The following is a 23813-nucleotide window of genomic DNA, read 5'->3' on the forward strand; positions in this document are numbered from 1 at the left end:
GAGTGAATCCTACCTGTCCATGTGTTAGAAAGCAGAACTCAAACAAAATTCTGTGAAAGCAAAATGCTCTTGCTTGGCCGCTCACACAGACAAGAAAAAGGAGGAACGGCTGGAACTGTTCACCTTTCAGCAGAAGAAGGGTGTGCCATGAATCATTTCCACATGGACAATTTGGCTGCTGAAACAATAGCACTTACATGATGTATCAATAGAATACGGCGTTCTTGATAGGATAGTATGGAAGTGCTGCTGTTTGTAATACACTACATGTGTCATATATGGGAATGTTGAGGGTGGCAGGAGAGGATACAGTGGTACCTCGGGTTATATATGCTTCAGGTTACAGACTCCACTAACCCAGAAATAATTACCTCGGGATCAGAACAGAAATTGTGCAGCGGTTGCGGGAGGCCCCATTAGCTAAAGCAGTGCTTCAGGTTAAGAACAGTTTCAGGTTAAGAATGGACCTCCGGAACGAATTAAATACTTAACCCGAGGTACCACTGTATATTGATTCCTTCCTAACTTGCGCTAGCAAGTTTCTTCACTTAGTAGAGTACATTCCCCCTTTATGCAGCAGAAAACTGGTTGCGGACTCGTGTGAGCCTCCTAAGACAATAAACAATTCAATCTGGCTTGCCCTGGTAAGGCCTCTTTGGTCCCTTCTAAAAGAATAAAGGCACCATAGGCACCATATTCATAATTAACAAAAAGTAGTTTTACTCACGATCAGGCAGAGCACAGTGTGATCCCTGAAGGCAGGCTTTAGGCTTAAAGTTACAACTATGTACAAACAGGTTTACCCCATATGGGAGATAACCTGGGGAGACTGCTGGCTGGCAGCCAGCTAGCAGTACAGTCCAGGTGAATCGGGAAATTTGCAGGATGAAAAAGAAGATCGAAGAGAGGGGAGGTGGCTGCATGACTTGGCCTTTTACCAGGTCTGGAAAGGTCACGCCCATCTACTAGTCACATACAAGGAAGGATGCTCCAGGCCAAGAGGGAACAGGAAGTTCGACTGATTGGATCAACATCCCCTGCATGACCACTCTAGGCAAAGCAGGTAATGTACTTGACTGCTCCCAGTGGATTACATCCCACATCATACCACCAGTAGCATGAGTTGTTGGCACCAGGGGCCAGCAAGCCACCAACACTGCCAGTGCACCCCTCCACCAAAGCCAAGCAGGGCTGTGCCACCTGCCCATCCACATAGTCATCACCCAAGTGAGCCTCGCTCTTACCTCCCTGCTGCTGCTGCTGATACCACCATCTTCCCCCCTGCCCCCAGCTAAATTTACAAACCCTTTATTTAAAAAAGAAAATAGGGATTTACTGTCCAAAACATCACTTAACAGCTTGAAAAATCTGCATTTTGGCCCCATGTTTACATGCTAAACTTTATCCTAATATTGTTCTAGACATGCACACAACCCTATGCACATACTACATTTCTGCAAACAGGAGGTATTCTCAGAAAGTGGGTGGCAGTAGGAAAAGTTACTGCCGCTCCACACAGCAAGTTGTGTTTCCTTTGTAGTAAGGCAGCTACACAAAACTGCAGCTACAAAACCTGTGCAAAAGTTTTCAGGGCACAAAAGGGTTTGGATAGGGGAGGTCTCTTCTGCCTTCTCTCCCACAACACTATTACACTGCCTGCCTCTTGCTATCAGAGAGAAAGAGAATAGCATCCACGTTGAAAGAAAGGAAACAAACCTTACTTAAATGTTGTTTTTTTGGAAACTATGCACCATGCTAAGTGCAAAATTATTCATGGGGTAATACAGGTGCCTGAGAAACAAACTTAACACTCCCTTTCCCTCCAGATTCCACTGCCAAAGATCTGGAAAGCTACTTTATGGGCATGTACAGTGGTACCTCAGGTTAAAGACGCTTTAGGTTACAGACTCCGTTAACCCAGAAATAGTACCTCGGGTTAAGAACTTTGCTTCGGGAGAAGTACAGAAATTGTGCGGCAGCGGGAGGCCCCATTAGCTAAAGTGGTGCTTCAGGTTAAGAACAGTTTCAGGTTAAGAACGGACCTCCAGAATGAATTAAGTTCTTAACCAGAGGTACCACTGTATGTAAATGCCATGGGTAGTGTTCAATGAAGTTTTACTCAGAGCAGACCTACTGAAATTAATGGACCTAACTTAAGTCATGTTCAGAAATTTTCATGTGTCTTCTCCAAGTAAAACTTAGTTGAATTACTAAGTAAAGGCAGCTTAAGATGATCATCACCTCCCCTTAGTCAGGATCCTTCATACATGCATAAACCCACTTAAAAGATCTGGAAACAGCACAAGAGGCGGGGGCAACAACGTGCTTTGCACAGTTTGGGAAGTTTCTAGTAAAGCCATGCGACTCTCAAGAAAATGAGCCAAGCCACACATAGCTTGACTGATGCTCCCTATAAAGCGGATACATTTTCCTGTATAAGCACTGTTTAGAAACACTTTTTTTTTTTGTACTTGCAAAAGTTGTAGGAAAGCTATGCTAGCATGTTGGAAGTTTTCTTGTTATGTATATTTACAGGCAAAATTCCTGTAGAGAGCGAGCAGATTTTCATTTTCTACTGTTGACCCCCCTCATGAAGGTCAACCACCTTCAATCTGGAATCCTCACTACCTGTTTTCAGCCCTGAAATAAGTCTAATAGAGTGTGTTTAAGAATCTACAGACTATCGTTTCCTGAATAACCACAGTTAGCCACATCATAGCTCTCCGGTCTTAGCTCCCAGGTCTGTTTCTGGAGCCAATTTATGGTGCTGCTTTTAACTTCCAAATGCCTAAATGGCTTACAGGGCCTAGGTATCTCAAGGACTACCTGCTGCCAAACAAGCCTGCTCACCCTAAGATCTTCATGATGTGCTTTTTTGCACGATTATAAGGTGATCAGGGATATGATTTTTATTTTGTTTTGCAGCATCTTGCTTTTGGAATCTGCCTCCTGCTGCTATCTCTGTTATCTTTTCATTGCCAGGTAAAGGCTTTTTTTAAAAAATCTGTCTGGATTTGACTTAGGATATGGGTTTATCTGGCTTAAGTGCTCTTTTGTTTTGCAGTCATCTTCTGTGTTGTTGTATTTTTATTGCTTCATACAACATTTCAAACTTTTGCAAACTGCTCTGGTAGGCTGTATATACCGGGGGGGGGGGGGTGTCTGTGTCCCCAAAGACGTTGAACTTCAGTTCCATCATCCCTGGCCACTGGCCATGCTGGCAGGAGCTAATGGGAACTAGAAGTTCAGCAACAGTTGGAGTATCACAAGGCTTCAGTCCTAGTACGGTTCATGTTAACTATTAATCAGTGCTTCTCAGACTCCTACTTCATCAGCTAAACAGGCCCAACATTTCCAGCTTCTCATGTAACACAGAATGCATGCAGTTGAGAACTGTGGCTGCATATCGTCTAAATTTTGTTCCAATTTAAAAACCGTCTTTCTTAAATAGAGTGACCTATACTGGACACACTATTTCAGGGAAGGTCTCACCCATGTACCGTAATCTAAGAATTACAATTTTCCTCCTTTGCTGATGCCTCAAATTGGAGACTGCAGCTAATATTTTAGATGCAAAGGGGGTAGGCAGTTCTGCAAGTAAATCTACTTCCTCTTCTGAAACTAAAAGGGGTGGAGGAATGGGAATGGAAGGTCAGTTTCAAGCTCTTGTTCCACCCAGTTGCCCATACAGATCATAATTTGAAATGGGAAAACCTAATGTTCCTGACTTCGGAAGGTAAAAGTACAAGACCTGCAACTACTATTGTTTTTGACATGAGCACTAAGGTAGTTGCAGAGATGCCTATGGATAGTGCACAAGAGGATGAGAATTAAAAGGCAGCAGGTGATATTTTTTTTATGGTGATGCAGATTCAAAAAAGGACTTGGTAGAAGTTGTGCCCAATTTCCCACAATATAGGGGCAAAGGTGATTATCAAGTAAAGCTGATAATCACTACCCAAAAGTGATTATCAAGTAAAGCTGGAAATTCTCTTGCCTGGTTTTATCAGATGAAAAATCAGCCTTTGTGTACTGATCAATCAGAATCTTCTAACCAAGTAAACTCATGAACATGCTTTATACTTAATACTGGATTTTTGCTCTGATGTTTGAAAAACAAAATTCTCTAGCCTTCCTACACACGGCTTCATTTTCAGTAAAATGTAGCGTAAGTCCCATAGTCATGATACAAGCAATGTGAACTAGCAAGAGCTATTTTATGGTGCATATTGTTTCTTATATAACTGGGTGGGGAAGAAGGAATATCTTAATTAATACTTAATTTCTAAATAAAAGGTATGGAGTCAATCTTCTGAAAATCATATTTAGGCCTTCTTACATGAAAGCTCTTTCCTTGTCCCTAGATGTGCAAAGAATACTTGACAGGGGGATGGGGCTAGAGATTATGAGACCGTGACATTCTGCACATATGTAATGGCGCATGTTCCTAAATAACACCCTTCAACTGTCCTGATTTAAGTGAGACATCCCATTTTGGGGGGCCGTGCTCTCATGAGAGTCACATGGCCCTAAAAAAACACCACATTTTGGGGGTGGGGTGCTTTTACTCAAGTCACCTGGCTCTCACAAGACCCTGAAATATGTGTGTTCCAGTTTTCCTCTGGGACATGTTGGAGGGTATGAAATAAGTGCTGTACAAGACCTATTGTGATGAAAACAGCAGGGTTAGAAATTGCAGCTCTACCAAGTCAAAATTTTACCTGCCATCACTGCTATTTGAACAGGTAGACACAAAAATGAAGTCTCAGTAGCCTCTACCAGGCTTTAGTTCAAGATCACTTAGTGGCCACAGAACAAAGACATATTCAGCTTTCCTTTTTGGGAGTGTCTCTTAACTTACTAGTTCTAAACAATGCAAGAGAGAGGAGTTGTCTTTAGACCAGCAGTGCTGTGTTGCCTTGGCCGTCAGCTATTCATAGGCCTGTACCTGATGGGAGCTTATACATATTATTTTAAAACAGGCATGGGGAACCTGTAGCCCTTCAAATATCCAACACCCATGAGCCCAAAAAGCAAGACCAGGGATGATGGGAACAGTAGTCCAGAACAGTGGAGGACTTTGAGCTTTAAAACTGTGACATCAAAATTTGGTGTCCTCTCCCACCTCTCGGCTTCTGTTATTTGTCAGTGTTGAGGTGCCTTCTTGGCTTGACGCCCAATGCAGCCAAACCAGTTGCACTCCGCTAAATCTGCCTCTGTCCATAAACACCTGGAGGATGACAAGTCCCCCATCCCTGTATTAAAACTAAAAAGTAAAGGGGAAACAACAATGTTACTTGAAGGGATACAAGAAGACATCAGCCAGCAGGAGCAGTATCTTCTAGTGGCTTTGGGTAATTAACCAGTCTTTAGCCTGCTCAAGAAAGGCAGGTCTTTCCTTCCACTATAATCTTTTCTGGCATTCAAACTCAGTTTAGCCCACATGTAAACTGATTTGCTGGATGGATTTGAGTTCTGCATGTGTTAGCTTTTCAGTTTGCAAACTGAAAACACACAACCTTTCCTCTGTAGGACTATTCACCCACCTCTACCTATGCACCCTATGCACCAGTGATGTTGGAGGACATTTTGAGGAAATCAAAATTTAAAAAGGCTTGACAGAGCCAGCAAGTGAAGATCAGTGATAAGGCTGCAGAATAAGGGGACAGTTTTAAATAAAAGCTCAGGTGGCCTTTATGTGAAATTCAGATCCATAACCCCAAGAAAATATGGAGGAAAGGGTGGGAACATTCTGATACTGTAGGTCATAATCAAGAATGGCTTTTAGATGATACACGCCAAAGTTTGTGGCACATGGGGAAGTGCTATAATGATTCATCAGGAATTGAGAATAGCAGTGTCCCCTCATTAACTATCAGGCATGGACTCAATTGCCTTTAGTTGCCAGAGCAACCAAAAGGAACAGAAGAAGTCAAGCTGCTCCAATTAAAGGCAATTTAATGTCCCTACTCAGTACACTCATTGTGTAATAATATGTGCAGTCAAGGCATCTCATCAACAAAACTTAGCAAATAGCTGCTTAGGGCAACATCATCCACTCAAGCCAGGGACAAAGCTCCACTAAGACTGGAGGGAAACAGCATCTGGCTCAGGTTGTCAGGATCCAATTTCCAGCAAAAAATGCAAAATGAGCTGCATTTTGTGCATTTTAGCTGTTATTTATGTCACCTTAGTTTGCATTGCAGAAAGAGTAGGAAGGAAAAGAGACAGTAGTGAGGAACACTGCTCACTGTTTCATAAGAACCTAAGATCTCTGCAAGATTAGACCAAAAGTCTATCCAGTCCAGCACCCTGTATCTTCCAACAGATGCCAGCCAACAGTCTCCAGAAAGCCCACAAGCAAAGCACAAAGATTTAACCTGCTGTATGCTTCCAGCAACTTATACAAAGAGCTGGCACGCTTCCAAACATGGATTAACATTTTGTTGTCCTAACTATTCATAGAGCTATTAAACTAGGACTATCTAATATCCATCCAAAATCATCTTAAGGCCAGACTAAATGCAGTACCATTTACAATATTAGCAGATGTGTTTATATTTTTAAAGAATAAATAAAAGGCCACCTGCCAGGACAGTTCCAATCCAGATCATGGTCTTGATCTGCTATTTGTATTGGAATAAAGCCCCCATTTACACTTATCATTTCAGAAACCTGGCTCAATAAATCACAGGTGACAATAGTACAATTCCTTCTCTCTCTTCAGCACCAGTCTCTTAAATTAGAATCAGTACAGCCTCATGCTATCTCCTCCTCCACTGCCATCACTAACCTCTGACCTTTTTCCTTCCCTCTGTGCAACTTAAATGTTCAGTATAGCATTTAAAAAACATGCCTCTTGTGCTGTACATCTGTTATAGTAATAATTGTGTGGCAATTCAGAAGCTGAGAGTCTGCATCCGCCCACTCTCCATCTCATTAAGTATGAGGGGTTTTTTATGCTTTCTCTAACCCAGGACCAGGATGGGGGACCATTGTCAATTGCCCTTCAGGTGTAGATATGCTGCAGTCAAGTAGACTATTAAGACTGCACAGCCTGACCCATGATATTTGCCCATGATATACAAGGAGTCTTGCATGACTTGAGCTGTATGCCCCAGCTCATCCCTCTCTGCAGCCTGCTCACTACTGACTATTATGAGAACCCACATGGTATGCATTGCTTCAGATGGTTTCCTATAGGTGACTAAATTCAAAAGCCACAGGGAGCAGAACAAGGAAAAAGCAGCACTTACCTTGCAAACCTCAGCTTCAGATCTCCTGCTGTATCAAGCAAAGGTCTACTGTTGTGCCTTAGCTAATTTATACCAATTGGATACACCTGCTGGGGCTGCAGTGAAACAAGAAGCAATGTTATTGCAGGTGGAAAAGCAGCTGCCTTAGTCTCAGCAGGATTCTAGAAGACAGTGCTTTAGCTATTGCTCGTGTTATCAAAAGTCACCACCCAATCTTCAATAGGTTTCTCTCTATTTAGCAAACTTATTTTTATGACCACCCATCAACATACATTCTCTGTACAGCTTACAGAATGAAGAATACAATATTAATATGCAATGTGATTAAAGTGAAACAATTAAAACAGTTAAATGCAGCCTTTGAAAAACCTATTAGCAGCCTTAAAAAAAACCTATTGTTTGCAGCTGCAGCAGCAAAGCCAGCAAGTGGAAGTGTGAGCAGGTTCAAACCCCTAGCTAAGCATTATCAGTTCTCTCTTCCAGTTTAGCTCATCCACTGAGAGATTAGCTATTAGTGAGCATGATTTGTATATGCAAAGTGGCACTGTTCTGAAACTATTCCAAACCACCTCACTGAAAAACCACCTCCTGGTATGGAAAATAGGATGTGGTGCCTTTCTGTTTAGCTGTTCTACTGTTACATTTACACATAGATTTACTATTAGTTCCAAAAGCAAAACCTAATAACTGACAGTGCAATCATATGTTTATTCAATAGAGCTGATTCCTTGGTAAATGTGCAGAAGACTGCAGCTTGGATGATTTTGTTAAGAGAGCAAGCATCTGAAAATTGTGAGTTTATTGGTACAGCTCACTCAGTTAAATAATTAATCATATGTTTTGTCAGCTCATCTATTATATTTGTATATGAGTAAAAACAATAGTTTTAAAGCAAACCCACCTACTTTTTTAGATGCATGACATCATTTTAGAAGAGACATTCTCTCCTGTCAGACTGAAAGCAGAAAATGTGCCCTAAGATTATGCTTGCCATCTACTGTTTTCAATAACTACACGTATGTGTTTTTGTGTATTAATTTAATTCTGTTTAATTAATCACCCATTTCACCTAACTATTCCTTTGTCCTTTTCAAACTCTCCCTTGCACACAGACCACCTCACACCGCATTCTCCTCTCTCCTATTCCACAGCTCCCCTTGCACACACACCCAGTGATGATGTCTGTTACTTTATCTTTAATATTTATAGAATCTTAAGAGCAAGCCTGTCCATTAGCTTGTTCTGAGCTCATACAAGCATCCCAGAGCTGGTGTACTGAACAGGCCTTGCCCCCCAAGCAAGTCAGAGAGCTTAAGAGCTCGTTACACACAGGTTCCACCTGGGTTACCTGGCGCATAAAGAGCTTTTGAGCTCTCTGCCTTGCTTGTGAGGAAAGGCCAGCTGTGCAATGCTTGTGTGAGTTCGCGCGCGAACTCAGATGGCTCTAGGATACTCATGCAAGATCTCACAGGCCCATCTGAATTCCTATGAGCTCTTGTAAGCACATCCCAAAGCAGGCACACTGAAAAGGCCTTGCCACCCAAGCAAGGCAGAGAGTTTAAAAACTCTTTATCCACCAAGTAACCTTAAGTGGACCTGGTGCAAAGAGAGCTTTTAAGTTCTCTAGCTTGCTTGAATTTAATTTGTGCAATTTCAACCAGCCTGCCTTTAACTGCATATAGCTGAAATTGCACAAAGTAAATGTGCCTAAGATGCAATTTTACTGTATTCTGCAGATTGAGATCAGGCAACCCTATTGAACAGAGTTGGCCATTTATTAGCTGCAGGCTGTCCAATGTGCATGGACAGACAAGGTTTTCCTACCAACTATGCACACTAGGTATCCTCCAACACTACATTTCTACCCATCTGTAAAGCTAAGTTAACCATGACTTACTTCAAAGAACTGCTGTGAAGATATACGGGATAACTATTATAAATTATTTGCCAGACTAGACATGTGATAATGTTTATCTACAGTTGGGACCTGCAACAAAACTGAAGTGGAGTGCATCTGTCTGGATTCTAGTCAGCCCCTCTCCAGTTTTCCATTTATTAAAAATCTCAGGAAATTATCCTTCTGTGGCCCCTGAGCTCTCCCCCCTTCTTACAGGGGGATTTACTCATTTAAAAAATATATATCTGAAAACCTTGTGGTTTCTCTGAGCCTGCTGATACTTCCCTCCTGTGTGTGGATGGTGCTGTTCTGGCTACATAAGAGTCTACACTGAGTTTGACATTAGAATATACTAGGATACCAGACTGCCTGTCTGGTAGAATTAAACTGAGGAAGATGAGATTTGGTGACAAAATAAGTAACTCTGAGCTCTTGATAACCAAGTTTAGCTTCCATATTTCATATGTCCACTTCTTATTTCTCAGGAGTTTAGATGTTCTCCATTTTTTGCTAATTCCCACTTTATGTCTGCTCAGGTAAGGCAAGCAGCTGTGAGAGGAGGCATTTTACCTCACCTGCAAATTGGTCCCAGTGGGGCTCAGTGGATGCTAGATTTTGTTCTGCCCAGATGCAGGGAGAATAATTAGAATAAGCTTATTACTCCCCAGGTCTGAACAATTTCCTTTCATTTTCATATTTTGCATACACCTGAAAGGAATGTAGATAAATAAGTAAATAAATTGAAATGTGTAGAGGAAATAATGGACCTATTTTCAAAATGCTTGTTTTTAGTCCTGAAGTGTACTATGGTTCTCTGGATTCTTTATGCAGGGCAAGTCATCAATGCTTCCATAAAAGCTGTACATACATCCTTCTTCTGTTGCTTTAATGACTGGCTTAGTACAGCAGCAGAGTACTAACATGCTAATTATTTTTGGCAAGTAGAAAATTGCTTGGGGGTGGTGAAAATCCACTATCCAGCCATGAAACTGAAACTCTTCTATCTACCACTAGTCTTATCTATAAATGACTGTTCTTCAATCAGATAGCAATTCCAAACGAGATAGCAAAATGGTAAGAGAATAGCCCATCCTGGAGAGATCAGGTCAGAATGAGAAGATCCACTGCTGGCTAGCTGAATCCATTTCAAGCCTTCTCCTCTACTTACTCAGTGCACAGTGACAGCCTGTCTAAAAAAACTATTGATGAGAGGAAGAGTGGGGCATACATTAATGTAATGAACAATAAATGGTGTGAACCACAAGAAAGTCTAATGAACATGCCAGATTTCAAGCTCACTACCACCATTTCGGATGCAGTGACCTAAAAGTGTTAGGAATACATTTTCTGAATTCAACACAGATGTTCTACTTGATCTGAAGTATTTAGCAGCTACCACCCCTGAATACCATTTCTGTGATGAATTCACTTGCCACCGGTCTGCAGTTCTGCTCTGACAGCAGCAATAAATGAACCTCACAACACTAAATAATAAAGCACTATCCTATCCCATCCTTTCTTCAAAGATTGCCTTCACTTTATTCACTGGGGTCATGGCTAGAGCAAAGGCTCCATGAGTTAAGGCTTTTATATATATATAAAAAGTGAGGACAAATGTGTGGAATTTCAAGAGAAAGATGGGAGGGTAAAGTACTCCTTGGATTACTAGGCCAGGGGAGGCTCATGTCTCTAAAAAGCAAGTCAGCAAATTGAAGCAAGTTCAAAGATGTTATCAGAAGTTTAGTTCAACTGGAGTTTTGCTCATGCCCCACAAATATGTGCTTATATCAACTTCACTCTGAGCGCACAGCACTAGTGCAGGTAATCAGAAACAAATCAAGCTAAATATACTCCCATCAGGGGAAGTTATGGTACTCCCACCCAGTATCCAGAGTTACTGCAGTATATGGGAATAATCCCACAATAATCAGTATGTGTAATGGATCACTTAAGTGGGCAAGATCAAAGTGCTCCGAATGAAAGTGCTCCCCCATTTTATGTATGTCTTGAGAGGAATTTCTCAGTACTTTTCACAACAATATTCTAAATGAATCAATATTTTGTAAGGTTCTCAATGGCTTCCTCCCCTCAGCTATCCCTCCAAATAATGCAGTTACCAACAGATGAAGCGGGGGTATTGGTGTTGTATTTCCTTATCTGGAACTGCACCATAGAGTACACCTGTTGGTGGGCACTCAATTGCTACAGGGATTTGCCATTTTTAATCTTTTTATGTGCTCTCTTACTAAGGTGTCCTCAGATCTAAGCACAGCCAGGGAGGGCTGGCACCCTACTGTTCATCTTAGCTGCATGAAAAGTCTTGGGACAGATTAACAATGACATTTTATGCACGCCCTGGGACAACCCTTGTTTAAAAATTGGAAGTTGTACATTTATCTGGGCAGGGGTGGAGCACTGGTCAAGTTAAACCAGTTAACTGATATTTTGTCCTCTTTTCAGATCTGAGGAAAAACTGTAGCTTACTGATAACCACAAATTGGCAAAGCATTCAGTTGCACAACCTCCTGATTTTTGTATTTGGCCCTGCGGTCCTTAAAACATCTGAATCTTCTACTGCGTTGGGAACCAAAGTCCACCATTCTGCATCTGTAAAGTGGTCTCCAACAGAAATAGGAGTATGAGGCTTCTCTTCTGTCTGCCAGAATACCTGATACTGTTTTACTGATTGCATTACCTGGGCAGTCTGACCATTCTTTTGAGATGGTAAAGGGGCCCACCCTATTCATACATAAATATGCCCTTAAAGCATGATTTGAAAGCAAAAGAACTATTGGGGAAGGGTTCTCCAAGATATCTCCTTTTGTAGAGGAAATATTTGGAGTAATGAGGAGAGCCAGAGATGGCTTTTTGTGATTGTTCTGTGTGCTAAAATAATGTGTAATTTTCTCAGAGAATATTTCCTAAGTTTTGATGGATGAAGCATGGGCATAGCCAAGGGGGTGTGGGGGGGAGGGAGGGGCAGCTGCCCCCCTTAAATCAATAAAACTCAATAAAAATACATAGCAAACTGAGGTTCTGCCCCCCCCCCAACAAAAGGCATGTCCCCCCTAACAAAAATCCTAGCTACGCCCATAAGGTCAAGCTTCTGACTTGAAATTGGGTGTCCCAATTTCAAGGCTTTGTTCCCCTCTTACAGTGCTGCCCTGGCAGTGAGTGAGAGTGGCAACAGCAGATTGCAGAGGCCACGCAGGGTCTGAGACTTACCTGCCATCCACGCAGTGGATTGGACTCTCCAGGGTTGGTTCTTTGGATCAGATCTGCATGGATCTTGCCTCTCTTCCCCTCGCAATTTGGTGATCTGCAAGCTTGATGGTCCGGCCTGATGATGTCATTCACCAGGGCACCTTTGAGAGAGACGGGGGGGGGGAGGCAGGGATTAAAAGGGCTGCAGTGCAGATTGGAGCTGGCAACAGCAATGGTTGAGTCCTGAGCAACTAGCAAGATGGATGAGAGGGCAGGAGGAAAGGGAACGAGGGCTGATGCTAGGGTCTCATCCGGTTATGTGTGAGGTAATGAAGAGATGGCAGTAGTGCCTCTGAGCATGCACTGAGTAAGTGTGCACCTATTTTCTCCACCACCCTTTCCCCCCAGTCAGAAACACCTTGCATTCCTCAGATGAAAATGTCCTGATTTTCATCTGAGTGATGTTGGAAGGTATGAATTAGTGTTTTATTAGTTCCTTTTCTCTCCATCTCCTAGCTATCACTCTGCCCAAGCCTTTTGTATTCAAACATTTCCCTGATGCATCTGGGCCTCCATTTCACCCTGCCATATCCCTAAAAACACTCTTATACAGCAACAGTAGTTCTCACCTCCTCCATCTAGCCCCGCCACTATAATGAAGTGTAAGCTACTGACCCAGGCCTCAGGCATTGGTTGCCATAGGGAGCATGTGTTTGTGAAACATGTGAATGGAGGAGACATGTGCACTAGGACACGTCAACATGTGCAGGCTTGGTAACAATCTAAAAATATATTCCCAGCCCTTCCAAATGTTCTATTATTCTCATGCTGAATTGAGACCTGACCAAGGGTCAATTCTCATATAATGAGAGTGGCACCATTGCTGCTTCCCATACCCCTTTAACACAGGCAGGACATGCTAAAACAGGCTAATACTGTCAGGTGTGTGTGCAGGAGCCAGGCCCTGTGACCAATAGGACTCTGCAGGACTGGAGCCTTCCTAAGTTTGTTCTGAAGAGGCAAGGCGCGGCAGCAGGATCCGTTCACCAAAGCCTGGTTGGATACTAGCCCAGTGCCTTCGGGACTGGGGGGTGCGCCGCTTGATGTCCGGGATGGGTGTGTGTATCATCGCAGCCGGCTCTACATTCCAGAGGGGCCGCTACGGACCCAGGTCCTTGAGCAGTGCCATGATGCATGAACTGCCAGACATGGGGGATACGCGAAGACACTGCAGCTATTGGCCTGAGCTTTCTGGAAGCCAGGGATTCGGGCGGACATTAAGAAGTACTTGCAGACCTGTGAGACTTTTGATCGGACCAAGGTGCCACGGCAGAGACCCTTGGGGCTCCTCCAGCCATTACCCACCCCCACAGGCCATGGTCAACACTTTCTATGGACTTCATCGTGGACCTCCCTGTGTCCAAAGGACAGTTGGTCATTCTGGTGGTGGTGGAGTCACTCACCAAGATGGCACACTTCATCCCAGCTCGAAGCCTCCCCACAGCGCAACAGACAGCCCACTTGTTTCTTGAACCCATGTTCTGGCTACATGGGCTCCCGGATGCAGTGATCTCCGATAGGGGTCCCCAGTTCATGTCCCGGTTCTGGGCGGCCTTCCTCAAGAGACTGGGTATTGAGAGGCGCCTCTCTTCCGCATACCACCCTCAAACACATGGCCAGAAGAGAGGGTTAATCAAGTCCTGGAGCAATGTCTCCACTAGTTCCTGAGCTACCATCAGGACAATTGGGTGGACCTTCTGCCACTGGCTGAGTTTGCCTATAACAACACCTGCCATGCCTCCACGGGACAGAGCCCTTTCTACGCTAACTACCGGCGGCATCTCTCGTGCCTTCCGCCAATGATCGGGTCTCCCACATCCAGGAAACACAAGCTGACCTGATACGGCACCTAGAGAGAGCCAAGACAGATTATAAGGCGCAAGCGGATCAACAGCGCCAGCAGGGGCCCGCGTTCCAGGTTGGGGATAAGGTCTGGCTGTCGTTGGAGCACCACCGCACTGGACGTCCGTCGGCTAAGGTGGACCAGGGACCACTCACCACCCTGCAGCAGATCAATCCGGTCTCCTACAAGTTGGAGCTTCCCCCCTCCCTGAAGATCCACCCAGTGTTTCACGTATCCCAGCTGAAGCATTGCCCCACTGCCAGTCCAGGTTGACGGCCATGATGAGTTCCAGGTCGCCCAGATTCTGGACTCGAAATGGCTCCGTGGCAAGCTCTACTGTCTAACTGACTGGGTGGGCTACGGGCCAGAGGAACGATCGTGGGAGCCGGCCGACTTCGTGCACACGCCCACCAAAGTACGGGCCTTCCATCGGAGGTTCCCAGACAAGCCTGGGCCATGACCGGGGATGGAACCCCATTTTCCTATGGGGGGGAGTACTGTCAGGTGTGCGTGCAAGAGCCAGGCCCTGTGACAATAGGACTCTGCAGGATTGGGGCCTAAGTTTGTTCTGAAGAGGTGAGGCCAATTGGTAACTCACAGCACCTGGTGGCAAGAGCAGGGAAGGGATATAAGGTCAGCATTTTCCCTTCAGCTCTTTGGCATAACATGTTCCCTGCCTTTCTGCATTTGACTCCTTGACTCTCGGACCCTTGACTTCGTGACTCCTTGCTTCCTGACCGTCGGACCCTTGGCTTCTTGACTCCCGGATCTCTAACCCTCAGAATCTAGGCTTTTTGACTCCTGTCTTCTGGACTCCCGTACCTGCTCCCACCCCGCTATCTTGCCCCTGGTCCCAACATCCCCAGCCGGGACTTCGATTGCCCGTGAACCGGACCGTGACAAATACCATAAAATTGGCTTTTGGGTGTTCTGCCCCAGAGTCTTACCAGGTAATAACTCACAGAACCTCTCTACCTGCTTAGGAATTTTTCAGATGTAGCTTCTACATCCCTGCTCTTCACAAAATATTATCTTCCTCACACTTTCCATCTCCTATGGAACAGCACAAACATCCTGCTTGTTTAAGTAGGCAGGAGAGGAGAATGGGTGCAAGAGCCAGGGGAAGAATGGGATGGTGAATCTGCATTCCCCTTGTGGTTGAAGGAGAAAGAAGAGTATTCTAGACCCTCCAAGTGTCCCTATTTTCCAGGGACAGTCCCTCATTTACAGAAGTCATCCTGGTTTCTGATTTTATCCCAGAATGTTCCACTTTTCCTTAGGACGTCCCTATTTTAATCGGATAAATGTTGGCAGCTATGGAGTTATGCTACCCCCCCCCCAAGCCAAGAAGATAAGAAACTATACAGCTTTTAGAAGATATTGGAAGGCAGCCATGTATAGGGAAGTTCTTAACCTGAGGTACCACTTTAGTTAATGGGGCCTCCTGCTACCGCCGCGTGATTTCTGTTCTCATCCTGAAGCAAAGTTCTTAACCCAAGGTACTATTTCTGGGTTAGAAGAGTCTGTAACCTGAAGCGTCTGTAACCCAATACCTCAGTTTAAGAACAGCCCTGTTTACAAACTATTCAGTTTACGAACTCCACAAAACCAGAAGTAGTGTCCCAGTTTGCAAACTTTACCTCGGTCTAAGAATGGAAGCCGAAGGGTGGAAGGGCACTGGTGGCGGGAGGCCACATTAGGGAAAGCGCACCTCGGTTTAAGAACGGGTTCGGTTTAAGAACAGACTTCTGGAACGGATTAAGTTTGTAAACCAAGGTACTGTGCCACTGTAGTGAGAAGGAGCAAAGAGTGTTACAATATCACAGGTTTCTTTTGCTATGACATACCACATAATAAAGATGCATGAGACCAAGAATAATGGCACAATCCAGCTCATTCTAACTTTAAATCTGTAAATGCCTGAGTCACATATACACTCCTTCTTATTCAAGCATTTTAACAATTTTGCACTTAATGTACAAGGAAAAATACCATCAAATAATTCAGTCCACTACTTTAACATGTTCTTGAATAAAAGGCCCAGTTTAGTTGCATGTTTCCCAATATTCACATACCACTGAAACATCCTCTTCTCTCCCTTCCAGATCACCCTTTTTAGCATGCTTTAGCTGAATCTGTGCAGCCTCTTTTCAATCTTTCAATCTTTCAGTCTTTGTTTTCCTCACTTCTATAATGTTTCATTCCTTTCATATTTTTTTAGCTTTTTCTCACTCCCTCTTGATTCTCTTAATGTCTTCTGCATTTTATCTGTAGTTTGCCTTCTGCATTCATACCTAATGCAATCGCACTCTTAGAAATTCTCTCTAGCGGCATATCTGAGACACTTTGAAGGTAAATTATATCTATAAAGCAAGGTCCCTGGAGACTTTAAAAGCCCATTTCTCTTCTATTAGACTGAATAGAAATACTCATGAGCAAGTAAAAGCGACCACTTCCTTTCACAAATAATTCAGCATTCTACCTCAAGGGCTGTGGGGCAAAGAGGGAACCAGAAATGGATGTACCCACAAATTTACATTGCTCTAATCATCACACAAGACTGATAACACCCAATAATGGCTGTTTATGAAAGTACTTTGTACCTGCTCAGTGGCATAGCTAGCCGCTTGGGTGCCCGGGGGGCAGGGCGAGCTGCCCATGGGGGCGGGGTGAGCCATCCATGGGGCAGGGCAAGCCGCCTATTGGGGGGCAAGCCAAGGCAGGGCGCGCTGCATGGAGCCTCTCCACAACCTCCCCCTCAACTGTAGGGTGGCTGAGGCGGTGGGCAGATGGAAGCCCCACGCTGCTGTTTCAGGCAGCGCCTGGAGCCTGCAGGCACCCAAGCAACCACGTCACTCCCAGGAGAGACGCACAGCTCGGGCATGCTGCAGGCCCCGTGGTAAGTGCCGGCCCCCGTGGTATGGCACCCAGTGCCAGCCGTGTTTCGTTGTGTTTGTTGACTGAATTAAAAAGTTTAGTGAGCCCAATTTTTTAAAAACCCCTCACATTTTTGTCATTTTGTCACCCTCCTCAGTGATGACACCCGGAACAGCCCACACCCATCACACACCCCTTCCTACGCCACTGTACTTGCTTATATGTCTGGCAGGCTGGGCAACAAATATCCCATGGCTTACATACAACACAAGCAACACTTATGTATAGCCAGAGCTCCTGTTATTATCCCAAGAATGCCAAACTTCATTTTTCTAAAAGTCACATTCTAGTCCTCATGGTTAAAGAGAAAAGATGGAACATGTGATGTTAATAAAAAGTAAAGAATCTGAAACATTAAACAAAAAGGCTACAAGTCATTTGTACTTATGCTCTAGTGATTTTTAAATTCCTACATTTTTAAGATCAGAGGATTTCACCACCACCACCACCACAGCCATTCTTTACAACCAGGCTCATTCACATAAAGAAGGCATCCTGCAGCATTTCCTCACTGAAGCTGTCACATAAGCCACTGTTCCAGCACTGTAGTCTGGTATAATAGTAGCTCTTGCATTCTGCAAATGTTAGTGACCTGAAGCTACAATTGCAGTTCACCTGTGAGCTATTTCTCTGAAAGTGAGGTCTGGTTCGTCATTTGCCTCCCTCACTCTCCTTTGCTGTGGGAGTAGTTCTGTTTTCCCAAGGCAAATCCACAACTGATCTGTTCTTCCCAAATCAGAAGTAAATGTGCAAAGGTACAAAATGGCATAGTCTGTTAGCTAGATGTCCTTTAGGCATCATCGGGAGAAAATATTCTTGGTATATTGTAGGCCATTTTTGTGGGGGCGTGGGGATGTTCATGAAAGTGAAAGAACACCACTTATAGCCTATAGTTTCCAGCTAAAACCACTCCAATGTCAATCATTTAGGATTGACAACCTCTTAGAACCTGTCAGCACAATTGGAGATTTTGGCAAGAGTGACCTGGGCACCAACCATTCTGATGGCTCTTCCCCCTCCCGCAACTCCCCCCCCCCGAAAGACGAAATGTGTGTGCATGCACACAGACACACACATACACCTTAATCCAGATTGTTGCACCATGGCAGTGCTGAAAAGCACTGAATATATAATTTTTACAATTAAGTAAATTAAGGCAAATGTGATTTGTGATTTGAAGCCAGAGGTCCATTTCCTTATCTGTGCTCGTAAAGCTAAAAAAAAATAGAAACTTGGGTTTGCACAAGAGCAGTTCAAGCCAGGAAAGGATTTGGAGTTGTTCCCATGCCAATTTGTTTCCTCCCCATTACCTTTCACACCTCTTGTAAGGTAAAGGTAAAGGGACCCCTGACCATTAGGTCCAGTCATGACCTACTCTGGGGTTGCAGCGCTCATCTCGCTTTATTGGCTGAGGGAGCCGGCGTACAGCTTCCGGATCATGTGGCCAGCATGACTAAGCCGCTTCTGCCAAAACAGAGCAGCGCACAGAAACACTGTTTACCTTCCCACCAGAGCAGAACCTATTTATCTACTTGCACTTTGACGTGCTTTCGAACTGCTAGGTTGGCAGGAGCAGGGACCGAGCAACGGGAGCTCACCCCGTTGCGGGGATTCGAACCACCGACCTTCTGATCGGCAAGTCCTAGGTTTAACCTACAGCGCCACCCGCAACCCCACACCTCTTGTACTGCAAGGCTAATTTTTATTTTTAAATGTTTTTGTGCAAGAGGAATTCTGTGAAAAGGAGCTGCTTAACAAAATTAAGATACACATAAAGGACAGTCTGCATCCTTTCCTTTGGGTTGACAGAAACAAAAAGTGGCTTCTTGTTGTTGTTTAGTCGTGTCTCACTCTTCGTGACTCCATGGACCAGAGCATGCCAGGCACTCCTGACTTCCACTGCCTCCCGCAGTTTGGTCAAACTCAAGTTGGTAGCTTAAAGAACACTGTCCAACCATTCTAAGTAGATTCTAAGTAGAAGGCTTAGGGTAAAAAAACAGCTGGTGCCAGGAAGATATCTGGCTGGGAAAGAAAATTGGAGCTATCAAGTTTCTTCCTCCAGTGTGGTGTAGTGGTTAAGAGCGGTAGTCTTGTAATCTGGGGAACCAGGTTCGCGTCTCCGCTCCTCCACATGCAGCTGCTGGGTGACCTTGGGCCAGTCACACTTCTTTGAAGTCTCTCAGCCCCAACTCACCTCACAGAGTGTTTGTTGTGGGGGAGGAAGGGAAAGGAGAATGTTAGCCGCTTTGAGACTCCTTAAAGGGAGTGAAAGGCGGGATATCAAATCCAAACTCTTCTTCTTCTCTTCTTCAGTACACGGTTCCCTTCCTCCTGCCTGACTGCTGGTTTGAATTTGAAGATTAGTTTGAAGATTCAAATTTTATTCTTTCTCTTTTGTGGTGTTAGTGTTTTCACCTTACTTTCTGATGTTTTAAGATGTGCCCCCTCACTTTTGGTATCAGAGCTGAGCTGAAGGGGAGGGGCATCATAAAACAGTGAGGTACATAGCTAAGGCAGGGGATGGAGTATATTTTGCTCCCCAAACTTCTTTTAGAGTAAAAGGTTAATCTTCTCACCACCACTACCCTACTTTATATTCGAACTTTCACTGAGCATTTAATACACATGTGTGCATTTGGTTAGGCCCTTAGTCTCTTCAACTTTCTGCCACCTGCTATTTCCTCAGCTCCTTTGAATGTGTACGCTCTTTCTGCGTATACTCAGGTGTGTACTCACTTTCTTTAGGCAACTTGACCAGTTTTGCACTCCTACCAAGAACACACAAGCTCTTTCCCCTTTCATTAGCTCATTTTTTATCTCATTCTTCTAAACCATCTTTTTCTGTTCTTGTTTTCCTTAGACCCCTCTCTGCCTTATCCAACCTTCCCTCAGCTTTCCATTTCTGTAATACCTTCCTTTAGCCTCCATGTGTTCAGGCTGCTTACCTGTGAGTGCTGCTTCCTCCTGGGACCTCTTCCTGCTGAGCTTTCCAGTCCACATTCTCCATGTGAGAGATTATGTTTTGTTTTGTTTACTTCATCTGGCAAAGTTGGAGCAATATGAAGCCACAGCCTAATAATCTCCCTCAGTGGATGGAATGTTCACAGAAACTGTTAAACCTCACAGTAGCTCAGCCAACTCAGGAGCCAGAGGCTTCATTGCCACTGCTTTCAAAATTGACACAAAACCTCTTAGAAATGCACCACAGAATTGATTGTCCACATTTAAAACTGGGATTAGAGAAGGCTGATAAACTAATGTAGCTTAGCCAAAAATAAAAATGCATAAATCCACAGAATAAAAAAGAGATATGGCTCATGTAGTTCAGCCCTGAAGTACAAACATAGCCAAAGAAAGAACACTTTGAATTAATTGGTTTAAAATATGCATTTGCTCAAATAAAGGTATTATTTCAAACAAGAAAACATTACTGTAAAATCAGATTGCAATCGATTCAATTTGTTCCACATAGAAGGTTCAGATATGATCCAAATCTAGGGGGTGGGGGAAAACTCTCCTACCCCTTGCCACTTAAAGTAATATTTTCATTTATTAGTTTCGCCGAAGGCAGAAAGTTCCTCTCACTCATTCTGGCTATGATTGTGTCTGAGAGCAGGAATAATTCTGGTCCCTTCAAACAGCTGTCTACTGCTGCCCTCTTGCTGGTTTTTAATAAGTAATCTCCAGCCAGGAGCAGCCATGGTAACAATAAATGTGTCACCAGCCTTACATGCTTCCTTTGGTGGTGATTCTAGACCATTTATCATCATAAAAAATGGCTTGTGTCATCCTGAATGATATTAAAAGTTGCTCCAGGACTTTAGTAATGAAACAGCGTGCCTGCCAGACCTATGGAGAAGCTGAGAACACACAGCGTTTCCCTCACAGCTAGTCGTCAGTCATCTGCTTGCTCTCTCAGGATAACCAAAGTTTTTTAGACCGTGTCTATGGAAGTCTTTGGAGACCAGCCAGCAACATTTTATTAACTTGTCTTTATTTCTTCTGATCCAAAATTTGCGGGTGCTACTGTCTCAAACCTTAGGAGTTCCCAAGAATAACTGACATTTCTCATCAGTGGCTGAGAGGTTTTCCGGAAAATTTCCCAGCAATTCTACTGGTTCAATAGGACCATCCTAATTAAATGCTGGGAAAGGAGAATTTGACTCACATGGTCATTGGGGTCTGACCTGGGCAACCTTGCCAAACAAGTGGCTCACTAGGACATACAGTTATTTTTGTTTTATAGCCCAAACCATCCATGTGACTCAGGATAGATTATAATTTTAAGTAAGTACATGGATCCCTGTCCTTCTAGGACTTGCATCAGTGTCTATTGCTGGTGACAGCGCTGTTTCTGGTGGTTAATGCTTTTTTCAGCCATGGCATGCTAATGTGAGTAAAGAGTCTCTATAAATATGACAAGCATGCTTGGTTTTTCCTCAGGATTAGAGATACCCAACGTAGCCGGAGGGGTGTATTGGTCTTCCCTCAGAAGGTGATTTGGTATCACCCTAGAATCAGATCTCTGCCCAGAATAAATCTTCAGTTCTAGGCAAGATTTTAAAAGACAACTGTATTGTTTCAAACAAAGGGGTCATTTTCAACATGTATTAATATTAAAATAAGCCCAGTAAGAAAGGCATCAGTTCAGTTAGTGATGTGGGCTTACTGGCGGGGGGGGGGGGGATAAATTGTGAAAATTTCCATAAACATTTCTGGAAAGTTTTCCACAACCCTAAATCAGCTGGTGTTTGATTTTGCATGTAGATTTAAAGGTAGTAAACATATGAAAATTGTATGCTGCATTATTTTTATGAGCTGTCCACTCAGAAGTGAGTCCTATTAAATTACGTAGGGCTTATTACCAGATAAATAGGGTTAGGCTGTTTGTGGCAGAAAACTGAAGAACAATTGAACCCAATAATAAACATGAAGATGAATGGCTGCAATACTGCCCATGCTTACATTGGAGCAAATTCAAATGAAACCCGTGAGATAAGTAAACATGGCTAGAACTGGGCTCTACATTTCCCTGCCTGTTAGTAGTACCCCTTTCTCGCCATGGGTCTGGTGCTGCCTTACCCTATGCCAAATGATATCTTGTTACTGGCAAACCAGAATTTATTCTGGAATGCATTATGCCTTAAATTCATGTTCCTCATAATCAACAGATGAGACTGCCTGGTAGATAACACAGTGAAAGGACAGTGCTCTTGTGCTTAAATCCTGCTTGCTGGCTTCCCACAGCCATCTGGATGGCCACTGTGAGAACAGGATGCTAGACTAGATGGACCGTTGGCCTGATCCAGCAGACTCTTCTTATGTCTGTAAGGCCAGTCTACGGATATTAGTCTCTCTCTGGAAACCATTCAAAGATTAGATATCATATAATTAAAGATTAACAGTCCCAGCCTCTGCTAGGTTCACTTTTAAGAGTAATATAGAAAGAAACATTTGGGCAATTGTTGGTTTCTGTAACTCTATTGCCCCTGGTGTGATTCTGTCTGTCATGCATCTCTTAGAGGCGGCCAAAGTAGGGTCCTCCTGATGCTGGTGGAGCACAACTGGCATCACCCCTAACCATTGGCCACTCTGGCTGGGGATGATGGGATCGGTAATCCCACAATATCTGGAGGGCTGTAGGTTCCCTATCTCTTATTTAGTCTGGACACCTGTGCAGAAAAAAGCCTTCTCCCTCCAGTAACCCCTGGCTAACTTCCAAATTGTTACTAAATTATTACCGGTATGTACAACATGCCTCTCCCTTCTTCATTGGATGTTTTTAAACAGAGGTGGCCATCTCTCTGGGATTCCTTAGTTGTGACTCCTGAGTCGCAGGTTGTTGGACTAGATGACCCTTGGAGTCCCTTCCAGCTTTACGATTCTACGATTGGTAAAACAATAAACAATACAGATTTGCCATCTCGCCAGTTTAAAACCGAGCCGTGTTGGAATTGGGCTCCAGCGTCAGCGCTGAGAAGTAAATAAAGGAACGACAGTAATTTCTCCTTGCGTCGAGGAAATTCAACCAACATGTTTTCGCTTTCAATGCTTAAGTAAAATGAAAAGCAGACGTACAAAATAATAACAGGGTATCGCGCACGCTGCTGTCCCCTATATCAACAAACCCTTATGCCGCTTCTCCTTTCAATATGAAAACGGTTATTAGATAACCCCCTCACCAACGGTGGAGACTCCCTCCCTCCCTCAGCGTCTCCCCACAAACACAAAGTCTGCTTAACGACAAGACTCCCTTCCTCACTGATTGGCTATTCTATGGTCGAGCCGATTCACACACTTCTCCTTGCTGACTGGATCGGAACTATAATTACAGTACGTGAATCTCGTTGTGGGCGGAGACCGCTTGGGAATATGGAGTAAGGGGCGGAAAAAAAGGGAGCGAGAGAAAGACGGAGCGGTTTCTTTACTAACTCGAGCGGAGGGGGCGGCCTATGGTCGAACAAACAAAGTCGCAATATCGCCTCGCGCAGCCGTAAAATAGCGTCGGAACTACTTTCACGGCAGGGGGCACTAATCCGACCAGTCGTCGCGGCGGCGAAGGGGGGGGCCTGACGGCGGACGAGACTTTTGTGATTGGCATTGCAGATAGCCTATG

The 23813-nt window shown here is 44.1% G+C and overlaps 1 protein-coding gene across 12 annotated transcripts in view; it reads right to left on the reverse strand.

Annotated features, from left to right (window-relative positions):
• Positions 1–23798, reverse strand: part of LOC310680022 (uncharacterized protein) — a gene marked incomplete at its 5' end in the record, with an annotated part of 57716 nt that extends 33918 nt beyond the window's left edge. For 3 of the 12 annotated variants that reach the window (XM_083446144.1, XM_083446142.1, XM_083446143.1), the window contains 2 exons: positions 12379–12518; positions 23630–23798. In XM_083446144.1, the coding sequence (XP_083302270.1) occupies positions 12379–12518; positions 23630–23798 (309 nt within the window). The other 9 variants (XR_014512603.1, XR_014512606.1, XR_014512608.1 and 6 more) reach the window with 7 other exon arrangements.
• Between the last annotated feature and the right edge of the window lie 15 nt (positions 23799–23813).

This window comes from Podarcis tiliguerta (genome assembly GCF_965153285.1).
Source record: "Podarcis tiliguerta genome assembly, chromosome: 6".
NCBI lineage: Eukaryota > Metazoa > Chordata > Lepidosauria > Squamata > Lacertidae > Podarcis > Podarcis tiliguerta.